General features: G+C 35.7%; 2 protein-coding genes across 2 annotated transcripts; both read left to right on the plus strand.

Annotated features, from left to right (window-relative positions):
* The first annotated feature begins 1587 nt into the window (after positions 1-1587).
* On the plus strand, positions 1588-5279 carry LOC147478288 (amino acid permease 8-like). The gene is made up of 6 exons (XM_086582708.1): positions 1588-1705; positions 2805-3038; positions 3131-3224; positions 3932-4289; positions 4380-4601; positions 4706-5279. Exons 1-6 carry the CDS (start codon positions 1669-1671, stop codon positions 5135-5137), a joined length of 1377 nt encoding a protein of 458 aa, XP_086438834.1. The 5' UTR covers positions 1588-1668; the 3' UTR covers positions 5138-5279.
* A 5697-nt stretch (positions 5280-10976) lies between these two features.
* On the plus strand, positions 10977-14501 carry LOC147478289 (phosphoglucomutase, putative / glucose phosphomutase). Its single transcript, XM_086584398.1, is given in 8 exon segments — positions 10977-11626; positions 11877-12137; positions 12348-12717; positions 12720-12863; positions 13088-13287; positions 13689-13801; positions 13986-14126; positions 14218-14501. Coding segments are annotated over 8 exon segments (1860 nt in total). The 5' UTR covers positions 10977-11077; the 3' UTR covers positions 14300-14501.
* Positions 14502-14606: the final 105 nt, after the last annotated feature.

The following is a 14606-nucleotide window of genomic DNA, read 5'->3' on the forward strand; positions in this document are numbered from 1 at the left end:
ATTTGAAGTAGAACAGATCTTTATCCGTAATAATCTCAAATGACCCTTTATCTTTCCATTGCTGTTGAAGGACGTTTTTCACATATGGGAATAAGAGGCGCTGTTCTATAAAGAATCCCACCACATAGTCACTCCATTCATTACATCCTTGCATAATCAAATCCATCGGTACCTGAGTAACACCATTCACTTCTTGTAAAGTGAAGTGCTTTAGTGTTTTTTTAAGAGCAGACGCTTTATTTTGAAGGAACAAGCTACTCCATGATGATGCAGTAGGCACTGAAGCAACTGGTGGAAATCCAGCTGAGGAAGGTGCTGCCACGGAGGAGATAAGTGGCTCAGACGGTGTAGCATCAGCTGATGGGATAGGACCAGCACAAGGAGGCTGATGAAGTGGAGTTGGATGGGAAGGAAGAAGAGGAAAAGAAGATATACTACTATCCATCGATAGATCAGTCTAACTCCGAAGTATCCATGTTCTCAGATGAGAAATCTCACATCCCTTGCTGTTTCCGATCAAAACCCCCCATAAAAGAAAGGTTTTGAGTTTGTTCTTATGGCAACCAACGTTTTAAGGATAGAGCTTTTAATTGTTTAACATACGATCAAAAATTCAAAATTATACTATAAGATGACATCCCAGTCAATGTGTTTTCTAAATGTCGCCTAGGCTACTAGCAGCCCTTACGTTAGGTCCCATAGCTAGATTTATGGTTTTTATAGTTAACACAACTAAGTCAAACCTCTTTTCAATGAATATTCTTCTAAATAAACTAAGAAACGCGTAGCTAGTACATTATTTGTGAGGTCAGGTACTCAGGTTTGGTTCAGGAATTTTGTCTATAGAGTGGAAACATTCCAAATATGATACAATACAATTAAAAGTACAATTTCATTTTAACATAGAAAACACAAAGAACCCGTTCCACTTGGGCACTCACCAATTTAAGTGAGCTTAGGTGAAAGGTTGCGACCGAACTCCTTGATCTATGTGGTTGCTGAAACAAAAAAGTATACCAGTGAAGTAACATGTCCCTACCAGAATGGGAGAATACCACAAAAATAAGAGCAACCAAGATTTTAAGCTTGGAATTTTAGTAGTAACTAGTAAGTCTGTAAGAGAACTCTAATTCTCTAAACTCAGAGACCTTTTCCATATTTGCATCAGCTCCAAAAAAATTCATTCCTTTCGTTGAAACTTTGAAGAGAGTCTATTCTAAAGAAGGCCCCGCTCATTAAGTAGAATTTTTGGTCCGTTACTTAACTAAATTCTCAAATCTCAATAGTATTATTGCTCTTTTAATCCATTTTCAAATGTAAATATGTAATTAATTTGTGCACAGTAAGCAACAATCCCACTACATTTTAGACCTCATATTTGGTCGAACGAATCAATTTCCAATGAACAAAATTCATATCCCAATAGCTGGTTCAACGCGCATGCTATGCTGCATTATTTGTGCTAGGATCGGATCAAATGGTCCAACAGTTGCTCCCATTAGCAGCAGAATATACCCACAAAGTTAATAGTTGTTTTAGACCGAATTTTAGACCAAATACAAACTGCTTAATATTCCACTCTTTCCACAATATATTTCAGTCAGCTCTTTATTTATTTCTCTCTCTCACACTGTCACACACACACACTCACACACAGACAGCTAGAGCATGGAATTACAAGGAGATGACGGCCGCATCAGAACTGGTAATAATCTCCTCTTTCTTTCTTTCTTTCTTCGTTTAGTTTATTGAATATAGTAATATAAACATTACATGAATAACACATTTCTCATTGCGCATGCATGCATGGTGTACTGCATGCTAGTGCCTTATTATGAAGTTATGATAAAAGTTTTCACATGACTCCATTAAATAGGATACTCTTTCAAATCCTCTCTGCATGTTGGTTTAATTTATTGATTTTTTGTGTGGTTATTTGATTTCAATGCTTTATGGAGAAAATGATCCCCATGACTTATTCAGTAGTTACTAAGCTGGTTTTAGATGCATGTTTCCTTATTCATCGTCCCCAAATTAACTAAATAATTTCTTTTAGTGTGTGGGGGTGTTGGACCGGCGGGGTGGTGGTGGAGAGTTTGTTTGATTTGAGTTGCAGGCTGGCCCTCATTCATTTGTTGGCAATGTGGCATGGTCTCAGAATTTTTTTGATGTAAATCAGACTGATGGCATTAATGTGGACCCATAAGGAAAAGTGAATGTGAAGTTGACTATTTTCCTAAACACGTTTTTTTTTTTGTAACTATTTAATTAACTTATTGATTACCAAAAAGAGAAATTACATAAATAATTATTGGATCACAAGAGGAGATTGTACTCTAAAAGATATAAATCGTCTTGTTATTCAATTTGGCTGTTAAAATAGAAGGCTTTCATAATTTAATTTTTAATTTAGTCTGTCATGCCAAAATTGATCATTTTTTGTTTTGTTTTGGGAGGATATTTTCCACTGGAAGATAATTGTCTCCTTTTTAAAAAGTCAGCTTTAGATGCATGGTATAGGTTCCACACCATTAGAGGAAATATGCCAAGAAGAATAATTGAACAGTATATTGTACCTTCATTCTACTTCTCGATGGGAATATATAAGATCATGGTATTAATGTGATTCCTGAATTTCAACCTACATGGCTACACCAACACCCCAAGTAATTTTACTTTTGTGCCTCAAAATTTTCCTTGAGCCATTTTAACTTTTTAAGGTGAAGTGTGCCAAGTCATCTTGTTCGGAACATCATTAGCTGTTTCTAAATAAAGTTGCTAACATCATTCATGGTGGATTCTAGGTACTGTTTGGACTGCAACTGCTCATGCTATTACAGCAACTATAGGATCAGGTGTTCTTGCTTTGCCGTGGAGTGTAGCACAACTCGGCTGGATTATTGGACCATTCGTCCTCATTTTTTTCTCATTTGTAACCTATTACACTGCTACTCTCCTCTGTGACTGCTATCGATCTCCAGATCCTGTCAATGGACGAAGAAACTACACATATATTGGTGCTGTGAGAGCATGTCTAGGTAATAATAAAAAAAATACAATTAATAAATGTATTGGTTTGAGTTCCTATTAAATATTCATGGTGACATTCTTTATGCAATTCATAATGCAGGTGCAAGAGAAGTTGTGGTATGTAGTACTCTACAATGCGCTATACTTTGGGGAACAATGGTTGGCTATACAATTACCGCAGCGACAAGCATGGCGTGAGTCACTTAACTCTTCGATTTCTTCCCGAACTACTTCATAAGCCGCTTAACATGGAATTTGCAACCTGACATTTCTTTACCACTTTATATGGTTCTTGCACTGCCTTTTTTTTAAAGGTTCTTGGCCTATATTAGTTTATATATGGTTCAAATAAATAAGTCGTAGGTACAAAGTGTGCATGAACTATTCGTTGAAAAACAACGGAGACAGCAAATTGGGAGAATAAAATGATAGAGCTAGAGAAAACTAATAAGTTTTGGTATAATAATAAGGATGCAAATTGCAATAGATTGATAAAGTTTTGCTTTAATTATGAGGTCGCTATCAAGTTTATTGTTAGAGCATAGTTTGTAAGACGATAAGATTGACACATGACATTCAGTTAAATTTTGATTCTTAAGAATAATAATCTCTTCATCATGATGGTATCTTGCACCAAAAGATTTAACCATGTAATTTAGGGAAAAGGATTGATAAAAATATACCATGGCCTACGCATGATGATGAGATTAGTAATATGCAATGGTTCTATAATATTGCCCTTTTCCCAATAGTTGATCAGAAATTTTAACCTGTACCATGCCTTAAGTGATTAGTGCACATATGTTTGTCATACAACGGTATCGGGCGACTGATTGGCTTGATAAATATGCATCTTATCTACAAGGGAAAGGATTTTACATTTTTTTTTTCTTTGAAGCAGGACAGTGAAGAGGTCCCATTGTTTCCATGATAAAGGACATGATGCAAAGTGCGATGCATCAGGAATCTTATTTCTAGTAATTTTTGGAGTGATTGAAATTATACTTTCCCAGTTTCCAAACATGGAAAAAGTTACACTGCTTTCGGTTATTGCCGCGGCAATGTCATTTGTTTATTCATTCATCTCATCATATCTATGCATAGAGAAATTTGTATCTCACCCCAAACTAAGAGGTGGTTTGTTTAATCTTGAGATGAGTAAGGGTGTAACTGCTTCCACCAAGGCTTTCCATTATTTTCAAGCTCTTGGAAATATTGCTTTTGCCTACACCTACTGCATGCTGCTTTTAGAAATCCAGGTGATTGAGGACACAGTTCTTTGGTGTTTAATGTTGTTCTGTTTTGTTTTTACCCTCTTTTCTTAGTCTCTGTGTTTTACTTGAATGTAGGATACTTTAAAATCACTCCCACCAGAAAATAAAACAATGAAGAGAGCAACAATGTTTTCTGTGAGCATAACAACAATATTTTATGTAACGTTGGGTTGCATGGGATACTTAGCCTTCGGAAATGACGCTCCAGGGAACATACTCACCGGATTCTATGAACCCTTTTGGCTTGTTGACACGGCCAATCTTTCTGTCATAATACATTTAATTGCTGCTTATCAGGTATTGTACATTGTTATTGTAGTGGTTCTTGTGTTTGTTCTTGTCATTTGTCAAGTATGAGTTGAAGCTAATGGCGTTCTTTTTTGTTTTGAATAATATTTCAGGTGTTTGCCCAACCAATCTATTCTATACAAGAGAAATGGCTAGCTTTAAAATGGCCAAACAAAGGGTTCTTTAACAATGTCTATACATGGAGACTGCCGTGCACCAAAGGTCCCAAGTTCCAGTTTACACTTGCTAAGCTTTTTCTGCGTCCTGCTTTTGTTATCTTTACGACATTCGTTGCAATGATGTTCCCGTTCTTCAATGCAATCGTTGGATTGCTTGGTGCGATGTCCTTCTTTCCATTGACAGTGTACTTTCCACTAACCATGTATATTGTGCAAGCAAAGATCAAAAGAGGAAGTTTCAAGTGGAAGGCAATGCAGAGCTTGAGTATGGTGTGTTTGGTTGTGACCCTGATTTCCGGTGTTGGTTCAATTGCAGATATTGTCAATCATCTGAAGCATGCAGGTCTTTTCAAAATTGAGCTCTAGATTGCATGAAGCTTTGAACAGGAGTTTGTTCTTGTAAGTCTAAAATCAAATCTACTTTTGTACTTTATAGTTACTTCTTAGCTACATGATTTTTTCAGTAGAAGAAAGTAACAATACAAAGAATTGTGTACTTTTCTAGTGACTTTCAGCTGGGGAAATCTTGCAAGATAAGTTTCATTCATATGATAATTAGGTTCGCTATGGCCTTTGGCATTATTTTCAATCAGAAACTATAAAACCTATTAAATTGGTAGTCAATGCGCTCATAGCTGCATGTGCTTGGTAAAACTATGATAAAGTTGGTAAAACATTTTGGGTGATTTTGATAAAATACCAGAGGTTATATCAAAAGCCCAACCGGTTAATTTATTGGTAACTTGGGCTTGAAGCCCAATATTCCAATTTAATTTTGGATAAAATACACAGCCTTTTCTAATTATATCAAAATCCCAACCGGTCAATTTATTGGTAATATTATAAAATTGTCTCTCACCCCATCTTTTTCAAACATAAATCTAAATAGTTTGAAAACAAAAAAAACAAACCCTTCCCCAAATTGAATTGAAAGTTTGAAATGTGTAACATAGAAATTCAAAATGAAGAAATTAATGATGATTCCACCGATTTTGTGCAATAAAAATCGAAATCTATTCGAAATAAAAGACAACCAACTATTATAAAGGTGAGAAACTAAATTTAAACTCTCTCTCTCTCTCTCTCTCTCTCTCTTTAATTTTAGTTTTATTTTGTGCTTTGGTTGAATGAATTTGTTTCTTGCTTAGATGAATATGAAACTTAACTGTTGATGCTTATTGTTTGATTTTACATGTTGTTTTCAACTGTTAACTCCCACTACAACATGAGTGTTGCAATGTCAATTATCACTGCAACATGGATGTAGCACAATCAATTACCATTAATTCCAACAACCATTGTCAACTCATACTGTAATATGGATGTTTGCACTGTTAATTACTACTGCGACATGAATGTTGCACGGTCAATTGCTACTGCAACAACCATTGTCAACTCTTATTGTAACATGAATGTTGCACTGTCAATTATCACAATATAGATGTTACACTGTCACCTCTATTGCAAGATGGATGTTGCACTGTTACATTGATATCAAATAATTGAGATTACATACACTCATATACGAATGTTAAAAACTTAATGGCTATACACAATATAAAGTGCACTTATTACTTTTGATTCAAATGTACTCTAAGTATTGTCGTGATGAAGTTAACTTAAAAAGAATGGATCTTTAGTTAAAAAAGGTAGAGCACGTGGGATAAGAATCCTAAAAGCCAAGATTCTTTTATATATGTACATAGCATTATTTTTGTAATATCGTTTATCAGGTGTACTGTGTGTTTACAATTGTGTAACATCCATGTTTTTAAAAGAATCTTCCAATTGTCGACGTTTACAATTATCGACAGTCACAAGCAGCTGGTGGTGGCTTGTTCTTAAATGCTAGTATCCTATGTTTGTTCATGTTGAATACCTCAGCCAGTTGCTTCCTAAATTCCAAATTTCCTACAAATGGGTTTAACTTTGTCTATATTATGAGTACATGATTCCAAAGACAAAAGCACTCCGTTTAAAAGGAGAAGTCTCCTCTAAAAGAGATGGGTTCAAAAAAAGTAAGTCTCACGCATGGTTCTTGTGCAATATCCCACTGCAACATGGATAGATGTTGCACTCTCAACTCCTACAGCAACATGAATGTTGCACTGTCAATTACAACTGCAACATGAATGTTGCACTGTCAATGACGACTGCAATATGGATGATGCACTCTCAACTCCTATAACAACGTGAATGTTACACTGTCAATTACGACTGCAACATGAATAATGTTGCATTATCAATGACGACTGCAACATGGATGTTGCACTCTCAACTCCTACGGCAACATGAATGCATGTTGTTTGTCAATTACGACTGCAACATGTATGTTGCACTCTGCAATATGAATATTGCACTGTCAATTACGACTGCAACATGAATGTTGTATTGTCAATTACGACTGCATGCAACATGGATGTTGTACTCTCAATTACGACTGCAACATGAATGTTGCACTGTCAATGACAACTACAACATGAATCATTTCACATATTATGAAATTCCATTATAACAAATGAAAAATAAAACAAACCGACTAGCGAATAATCTCAAATGAGTATCAACATTTAATAAAAGTATACAATGAGTATTAATTTCTCATTAACAAATGTCAGAAGACCAAACTTAAAAATCTCAATTAAGATAACAAAAAAAATATCATTTGCCAAGAACATCAAAACTGATCACCGACTAACGAATCACACCGGTGCTTTCAATTATTTTCTTCTTGGGTCTACTAGGATCAATCTTTGGACTACACGGATAAATCGCAGGAGAATCAAGCATACTTCTTGGCATATAATCATTCGGAACTGGCTTGATAAAATGTGAGTAACATTGCCTAAACGTGATCACCGTATATCCTTCATCAATGTAGCCATAACATTGCTTAAATGCGATCATCGTATATCCTTCATCACCCTAACTACCAATATAGGCGATAACATGTATGCAAAGGAAATTATCGATATGCCAATAGTTATAAGTACATGTTCTATTCATCAAATCAACTGAATGCATAGATGGAACTAGGGGGTGCATGTGGGGGCTATCGCACCCCCTGAACTTTGAAAAGCTCCACTACCATGTAAGTCATTGCCGAAAAAAATATCCCAAGTTTGAATGAATAACGTCGCTAAGAACTAGAAATTGATTTTCATTGGATCTAACCACCCTCAAAGTCCTTGCAGCTTCAACTTTGCTAGCTAATACCATCTCCATTTTTGGACATAAAATGGAATTATATTTCATAGACTCCTCCAATCTATTCCAACTCATTTCCATCATCTTTTTTATGATTCCAAAAAGCATAGGAGTAATAGGCAAGAAATGCTCCTTAGTGATCCATGCATTGAAACATTCAGCTAGTGTTGAGCACATCTTACTGTCTCTAGCACCGCGGAAGTCTACATTTGCCCAATTTTCCAATCTAATATCTGTGACAAATACAGAAAAATAATACCACAAAATCCAAAACAACAACAACAAATTCAAAATTTCAACAACATTATACCTTATTCAAAAGCGACTCAATCTCAAAAAAGTAAATCTTTGCACCAACACAAGCCGCCAATGTCGAACAATCTTTGGACACAGCTATAATATGAACTCTACCAAATTGTACATCAACAACACTCATCTCCTTAATACAACAACCTTTTTTCTCTTTCGCCTCTTTCGATAATATCCTTAGTTCTCGCCACATAAAACCCTAGAAAATTGCAATTCAATTAATCAGATAAAACCCTAATTCACAATAAATAAAAAGTTTTACCTTGAGAATGAGCGATAAATAGAGCTGGAGGGTTTTCTAATACTGCTAATGGATGTGTTGGTGGGTTTTGAAGATTGAAAGTGAAAGGTTGAGGTTTTAAAGGATTGGAATGACCATTTTTTTTTTGAAAAACAAGTATTCTAATTCTTTGAAGTCTCCTTCTTTTACTTCTTTGTCTAATTGGATGACATTATTTTCTTTTTCTTCTTTCGTTTCTATCATTGGAATTGAAGTTTAATGTGTTCAATTTTGGGATTTTGAAGAAATGAATAAGAAATACTATAAAAAGGTATATACGGTATTTTGAAAAAACAAATAAGATACGGTTGGTTTTTTCTTGTGACTTACTAAAAATGAAACTTTTATTTCGCACTTTTAAAAACCGGGTGGGCTTTAGACGTAATTTATAAAGTCAATGGGTTTTATGCTAATAAAGACTGGAATTAGGGTTTTTAACCTAGTTTTATGCAAATAGAATGGGTGAGCAACCTATGGGCAGGGGACATGCATTTAGTATGCTATCCGCCTCTACTAACAATATTGCAGTCAAACTATTAACCTTGTTTTGATATGTCATTGGCAGTTCTGTTTTTGACATTTTTAGAACTTTGAACTGATTAGAGTTCATGCCATAAATAAATAAAAATGGTTCTCATAATCTCATGACAACAATGAAATCGAGTTTAGGCTGGCCAAAACAAAGGGTTCTTTTAATAAGGTGTATACGTCGAGGTTGTCTTGCACCAAACGTCTCCATGTTCTAGCCAGACTAAGAGCATCTTTAGGTGAGATATTATTTTAGTATCAAACACCAAATTTCTACGCGTTTTTTCATTTTAAGGAGATATACATATTGATGAAAACACTAAAAACCACCAAACCAAACACCAAATCGGCTAAAATTTGGTTCCAGTTTTGGTGTGGTATCAAAATTTTTGAACACCACATGGGCTTGGGTAGAGTGTGAGTGTGGGCTTCAATCACGCGGTTTTTGAAAAACTGTGTGGACTTGGGCTTTTAAGATGGGATTCAAGCTGGTTTTGAAAAGCCGCGATCATTTATATGTCGGTTTATTTGATGTTTCTTTAATGTCGAATATTTGATGTTTCTTTTTTTTTGTTTGGTGTTTTTTAGTTTGGTGTTTGGTTTGGTTTAAAAATTTGGTGTTTTCTTGGTTTCTCTCTAAAAATGCTCTAAGTATATTTAACCCGACTAAGTTTAGTAAAAATAACTATTTGCTGATGTGGGACGAAATATGATTAAGCAAAAATTACATGTTTTTTTAATCTTTTTTCCGATAACTAACCGAAGCTTCTTATCTATGTAACAATTACCTTACGGGCCACATCACAAAATATCTCATGCTAATTAACTTAATTAAATTTTGACGAACTTCATATCGGCAAACCAACTCAAAATCACAAAAAATGGCGTTCACTAGTTTAGACATACTGGTAGTCACACAAGGATCGCAGTGAGCTTAGGCCCATTTGCACAGACGTCATATTATCACTTGTTTGCAGGATATATGTGTCATTATCCTAATCTATCTACCTCTGCTAACAATATATCTATCAAATTATTATCCTTGTTTTAAAATTTTATATTAATGGGCAAATGTTTCTCATGACTCATGAGTCATGACACCAATTGAATCTGGTTTAGCGACATAATATGTTAATCGCTTTTTCATTGATCCAACATTGGTGCAAAATTTGTTGAACAGGATGGCCAGGTTAATTACTGTTCAATAAATTTGTTAAAGTCCCACATTGAAAAAAAGTTAACACTCACACACGTTTTTATTTCATACTACTATCATCCCCTAATTGTGAAAAAAAGTTAACACTCACACACGTTTTAATTTCATACTACTATCATCCCCTAATTGTGTTAATCACCGGCAATTGTTGGAAATTGACACAGTTCTTAATATTTTTTCTATTTATTCTAATGCTAATCGACTTTTTATCTATTTTTGTGCTATTGAAATCGATTTTTTGGCAATCTACAATGGTGAGCAATGGGCGTAGTCCAGGAGAGTTCCTTTGTAGCAATTGTTAATATTAGTTTATTCTTGGCCCTTTTTCGTATACGACTGTGCTTGCTACTCCGATTACAGTTCCCGACAAAAGCAAGAAGGGTACACACAAACCGGTCAGTCTATAACTGGGTGTTTTGCCTCTTGAGGATAATATAATATTAAGAATATGCTCGAGTTCCTGATTGCTGAAAACCTTTCATATTGCATAAAACAGATTGTAGCTTTTTCTCAAATTTCAGCCACTAAAAAACGTTTGAGTTCACCTATAGCTGACAAAAGATCTCTGTATATTGAAGTACATAGTGTCCAAGTATTTGGAGCTTTCCTCAAATATTTGGCTGGGAAAAATTTGAATCATGGGGTTGTTATTTGTTATATGACTGAAAAATCTTATCTTCTCTTATAGAACATACTTGCTTCTGATATTTCTCTGAACTCAAAACCATTTGATATACAAAATAATGTGTTAACTTGACAAGGACTCATGGCTACCACTTCAACCTCCTCAATCACTCTACGATGTAATGCTCATAGAACAAATATGAAGTCATCTCCAGTGACTCTTCAATTTAATTACAGTAATACAAATGTCCAATATTCGTTTCGGTTTCGGTCAAGCCACATTCTGTGTAAACAGTCATGTAATGTAACAAAACTCAATGAAGTTGTGGTGGACGAAGACGTTGAAAAGATTAGGCGACTTCAAAACGGATCAGATGTTCGTGGTGTTGCTGTTGAAGGCGAGAAAGGTCGAACAGTGGATCTTACTCCATCAGCAGTAGAAGCAATTGCTGAGAGTTTTGGTGAATGGGTAACTGATGGTTTGAAAAGGGAACATGGAGGACTAGTCCCAGATGCTGTTAGAGTATCACTTGGAAGGGATCCTAGAATTAGTGGTCCGACGTTGAGTGTAGCCATATTCACAGGGTTGAAACGTGCTGGTTGTGTACCATTTGATATGGGTCTTGCTACTACTCCTGCCTGTTTTATGAGTACTTTGCTACCTCCATTTTCCTATGATGCTTCACTCATGGTACTGTAGTTGTAATTAAACTCATTTTTAATACCTAAAACTTCACTGAAACCCGACTGTGTTATTGATAGATCCTGCATCCACTCAGTAAGATTTTGGGTACACACAGTAAAATCCACTCTTAATTACAGATGCTACCCAAAAACTGAGCTTTTACATAATCCAACTTGACTAGCAAGTCATCAATTTTATTCTATCTAACGAATTTACTAGCATTTATTAACATGGTGTGACCATTTTTGTGATGCAGATGACAGCTTCTCATCTACCATATTCCCGTAACGGGCTCAAATTTTTTACTCCAAAAGGTGGATTGTGCTCAACCGATGTTGAAGTAATATGCAACCGAGCTGCTAATAAGTATGCAAACAGGCTAGCAAAGATTTCGGTTGCTATGGGCACCGCGCTTAAAGTTGATTTCATGAGCACCTATGCAAAGCACCTTCGGGATATTATCAAGGAAAGAGTAAATCATCCATTGCATTTTGATACTCCACTTGAGGGATTTAAGGTTCATGATGATACTCCACACTTCTCTGTTTCTCTCATTTTATGTATAACTGAAGTCTATCCATGCAAATTTCCTTTATTCAAGAATATTTTTTATATGTTTTACTTCATAATGCATGTCAGAAATCTTCTTAGGAACTTGTCATACAATGAAAATATTTTTGAAAACTAGAAAGATCCTAAATGTCTCAAATTTTTATTTGGATTGCAGATTATTGTAAATGCAGGAAATGGTTCAGGAGGGTTTTTTACATGGGATGTATTGGACAAGCTTGGAGCTGACACATTTGGCTCTCTTAACCTCCAACCAGATGGAATGTTCCCTAACCACATTCCTAATCCCGAGGACAAGATTGCAATGTCCCTTACCGGAGCTGCAGTATTGGAACAATCAGCTGACCTTGGAATTGTTTTTGACACTGATGTTGATCGGAGTGGTGTGGTCGATAATGCAGGAAATGCAATCAATGGGGATAGGCTCATTGCACTCATGTCATCCATTGTTTTGGGTGAGCATCCTGGCACTACCATTGTCACTGATGCACGTACTAGTATGGCACTCACACGGTTCATAACTGAACGAGGGGTCAGCATTGTCTTTACCGTGTTGGGTATCGAAATGTCATTGGCAAGGGTGTTCAACTCAACCAGGAGGGTATTGAAACACATCTTATGATGGAAACTTCTGGTCATGGTGCCTTGAAAGAGAATCATTTCCTTGATGATGGTAAACTAACAATGCACCTATTTCTTTCCTTCTGTTCTCATAGTATACCTTAAATGTCGTCGTACATAATCAATATGAACAACATGTTATCATTCTCTGCATTTTTAAGTTATTAACAGATAGATTAAGAAATCATGAAAGACTAGTTGGATTATTCCACACTGCTTAATTTAGTTTTACACCTTTTATTTTTCGGCATCCTTGGGCTCATTTGCCTGTTTTAGGTGCTTACATGGTAGTGAAGATTATAATCAAGATGGTGTGCATGAAGCTTGCTGGATCCAAAGAAGGAATAGGTAGTCTAATTAAAGAGCTCGAAGATCCAGCAGAGTCCGTAGAGCTAAGGATGAACATCTGCTCTGAACCAAGATATGCAAAGGAGAGAGGTGTCGAAACAATTGAAACATTTAGAAACTACATAGAGGTAAATTTATAACTTACATACAACTTCTTGGTTAATGGCAAAGATTTCGGTGTAATAGCATTGCTAATCAGTGCAATGTTCTGAGATGGTGTGTATTTTTGCTCTGTTTGCTGGTAGAAAAAACTCCACAACTAATCGTGCCATAAGTGCGAAATACAATTAGACACTTTGCAAAGCAATGAGAATTGAATGAAGTTTTGCCTCCATCGTCATACCAATATTAGGCCTAGTCTTCTATCAAAACATAACCAGACCCCTTTGACAACATTATTCTCAACATTTATAGCTCAGAACTTTCTTTGATCTAATTTAATCCAATCAAAACAGGGTCTGTGAATTTGAACTTTGTTCACATTAACAACTGTAAACCGTGTTGGATACTAATCCATCCCCTTTCCCAGGAAGGACGGCTTGAAGGTTGGGAGTTGGATTCATGTGGGGACTGTTGGGTGAGTGAGGGATGCCTCGTGGACTCTAATGACTCTCCGACTGCTATCGACGCACGCATGTACAGGTACTGAAAAATCAAACATCATACTTTAACCACTATTTTCAAGAAACTTAAGGCTGGGATTTTACCCACTTTGAAACCGACATTTGTTTAAACTTAACACTCCGAGGATATATTCTGATCATGGATGCTACAACTATTCTCACTGAGAAGTTTATGATGGACTGATGGTGCACAATGTACGTAGGGCTAAAGTTTCAGATGAAGAGCATGGACAACATGGTTGGATACACATCCGTCAAAGTATTCACAATCCAAATATTGCTATAAATATGCAATCATCTGTTCCAGGAGCCTGTCAGTCTATGGCAAGAGTTTTACTAGAAAAGTAAGCCATACCTCTCCCTCTTAAAAGAAAAGTTTCAATTCCAACATTTACAATATTTTTCACACGAAACTTCTTGTTTTTCTTTTCGCAGATTCCTTGTGAAAGGCAAAATGGATCAGTTCCTTGATTTCACACAAGTAGATAAATATGCAAAAACTGGATATTTAGCTTGAATCCTTCATTTGATGGGAATTTATACATCTTTCAGAGTACGAAGTAGAGCCCCAATTGAAGAATATAATTATTAGTGCCCAGGAGAGGGGTTTAGAAAAAAATTGAACGATTGAAGTGTCATGTCTTGTGAATAATGTTACATTGTGACATAGAAAGATTGAAGTGTCATGCTTTGTGAATAGTAAGAAGATATTGTATGCACTAGTATCCACCTCTATAACGCGTATATGAAAGTATAACTGACAGAAACTGTTAAATGAAACTGCTTTGTGAAACTGTTAAATGAAAGTATTCTCATTAACTGAT

Source organism: Coptis chinensis, chromosome 9, assembly GCF_015680905.1.
Source record: "Coptis chinensis isolate HL-2020 chromosome 9, ASM1568090v1, whole genome shotgun sequence".
Taxonomy (NCBI): Eukaryota; Viridiplantae; Streptophyta; class Magnoliopsida; order Ranunculales; family Ranunculaceae; genus Coptis; species Coptis chinensis.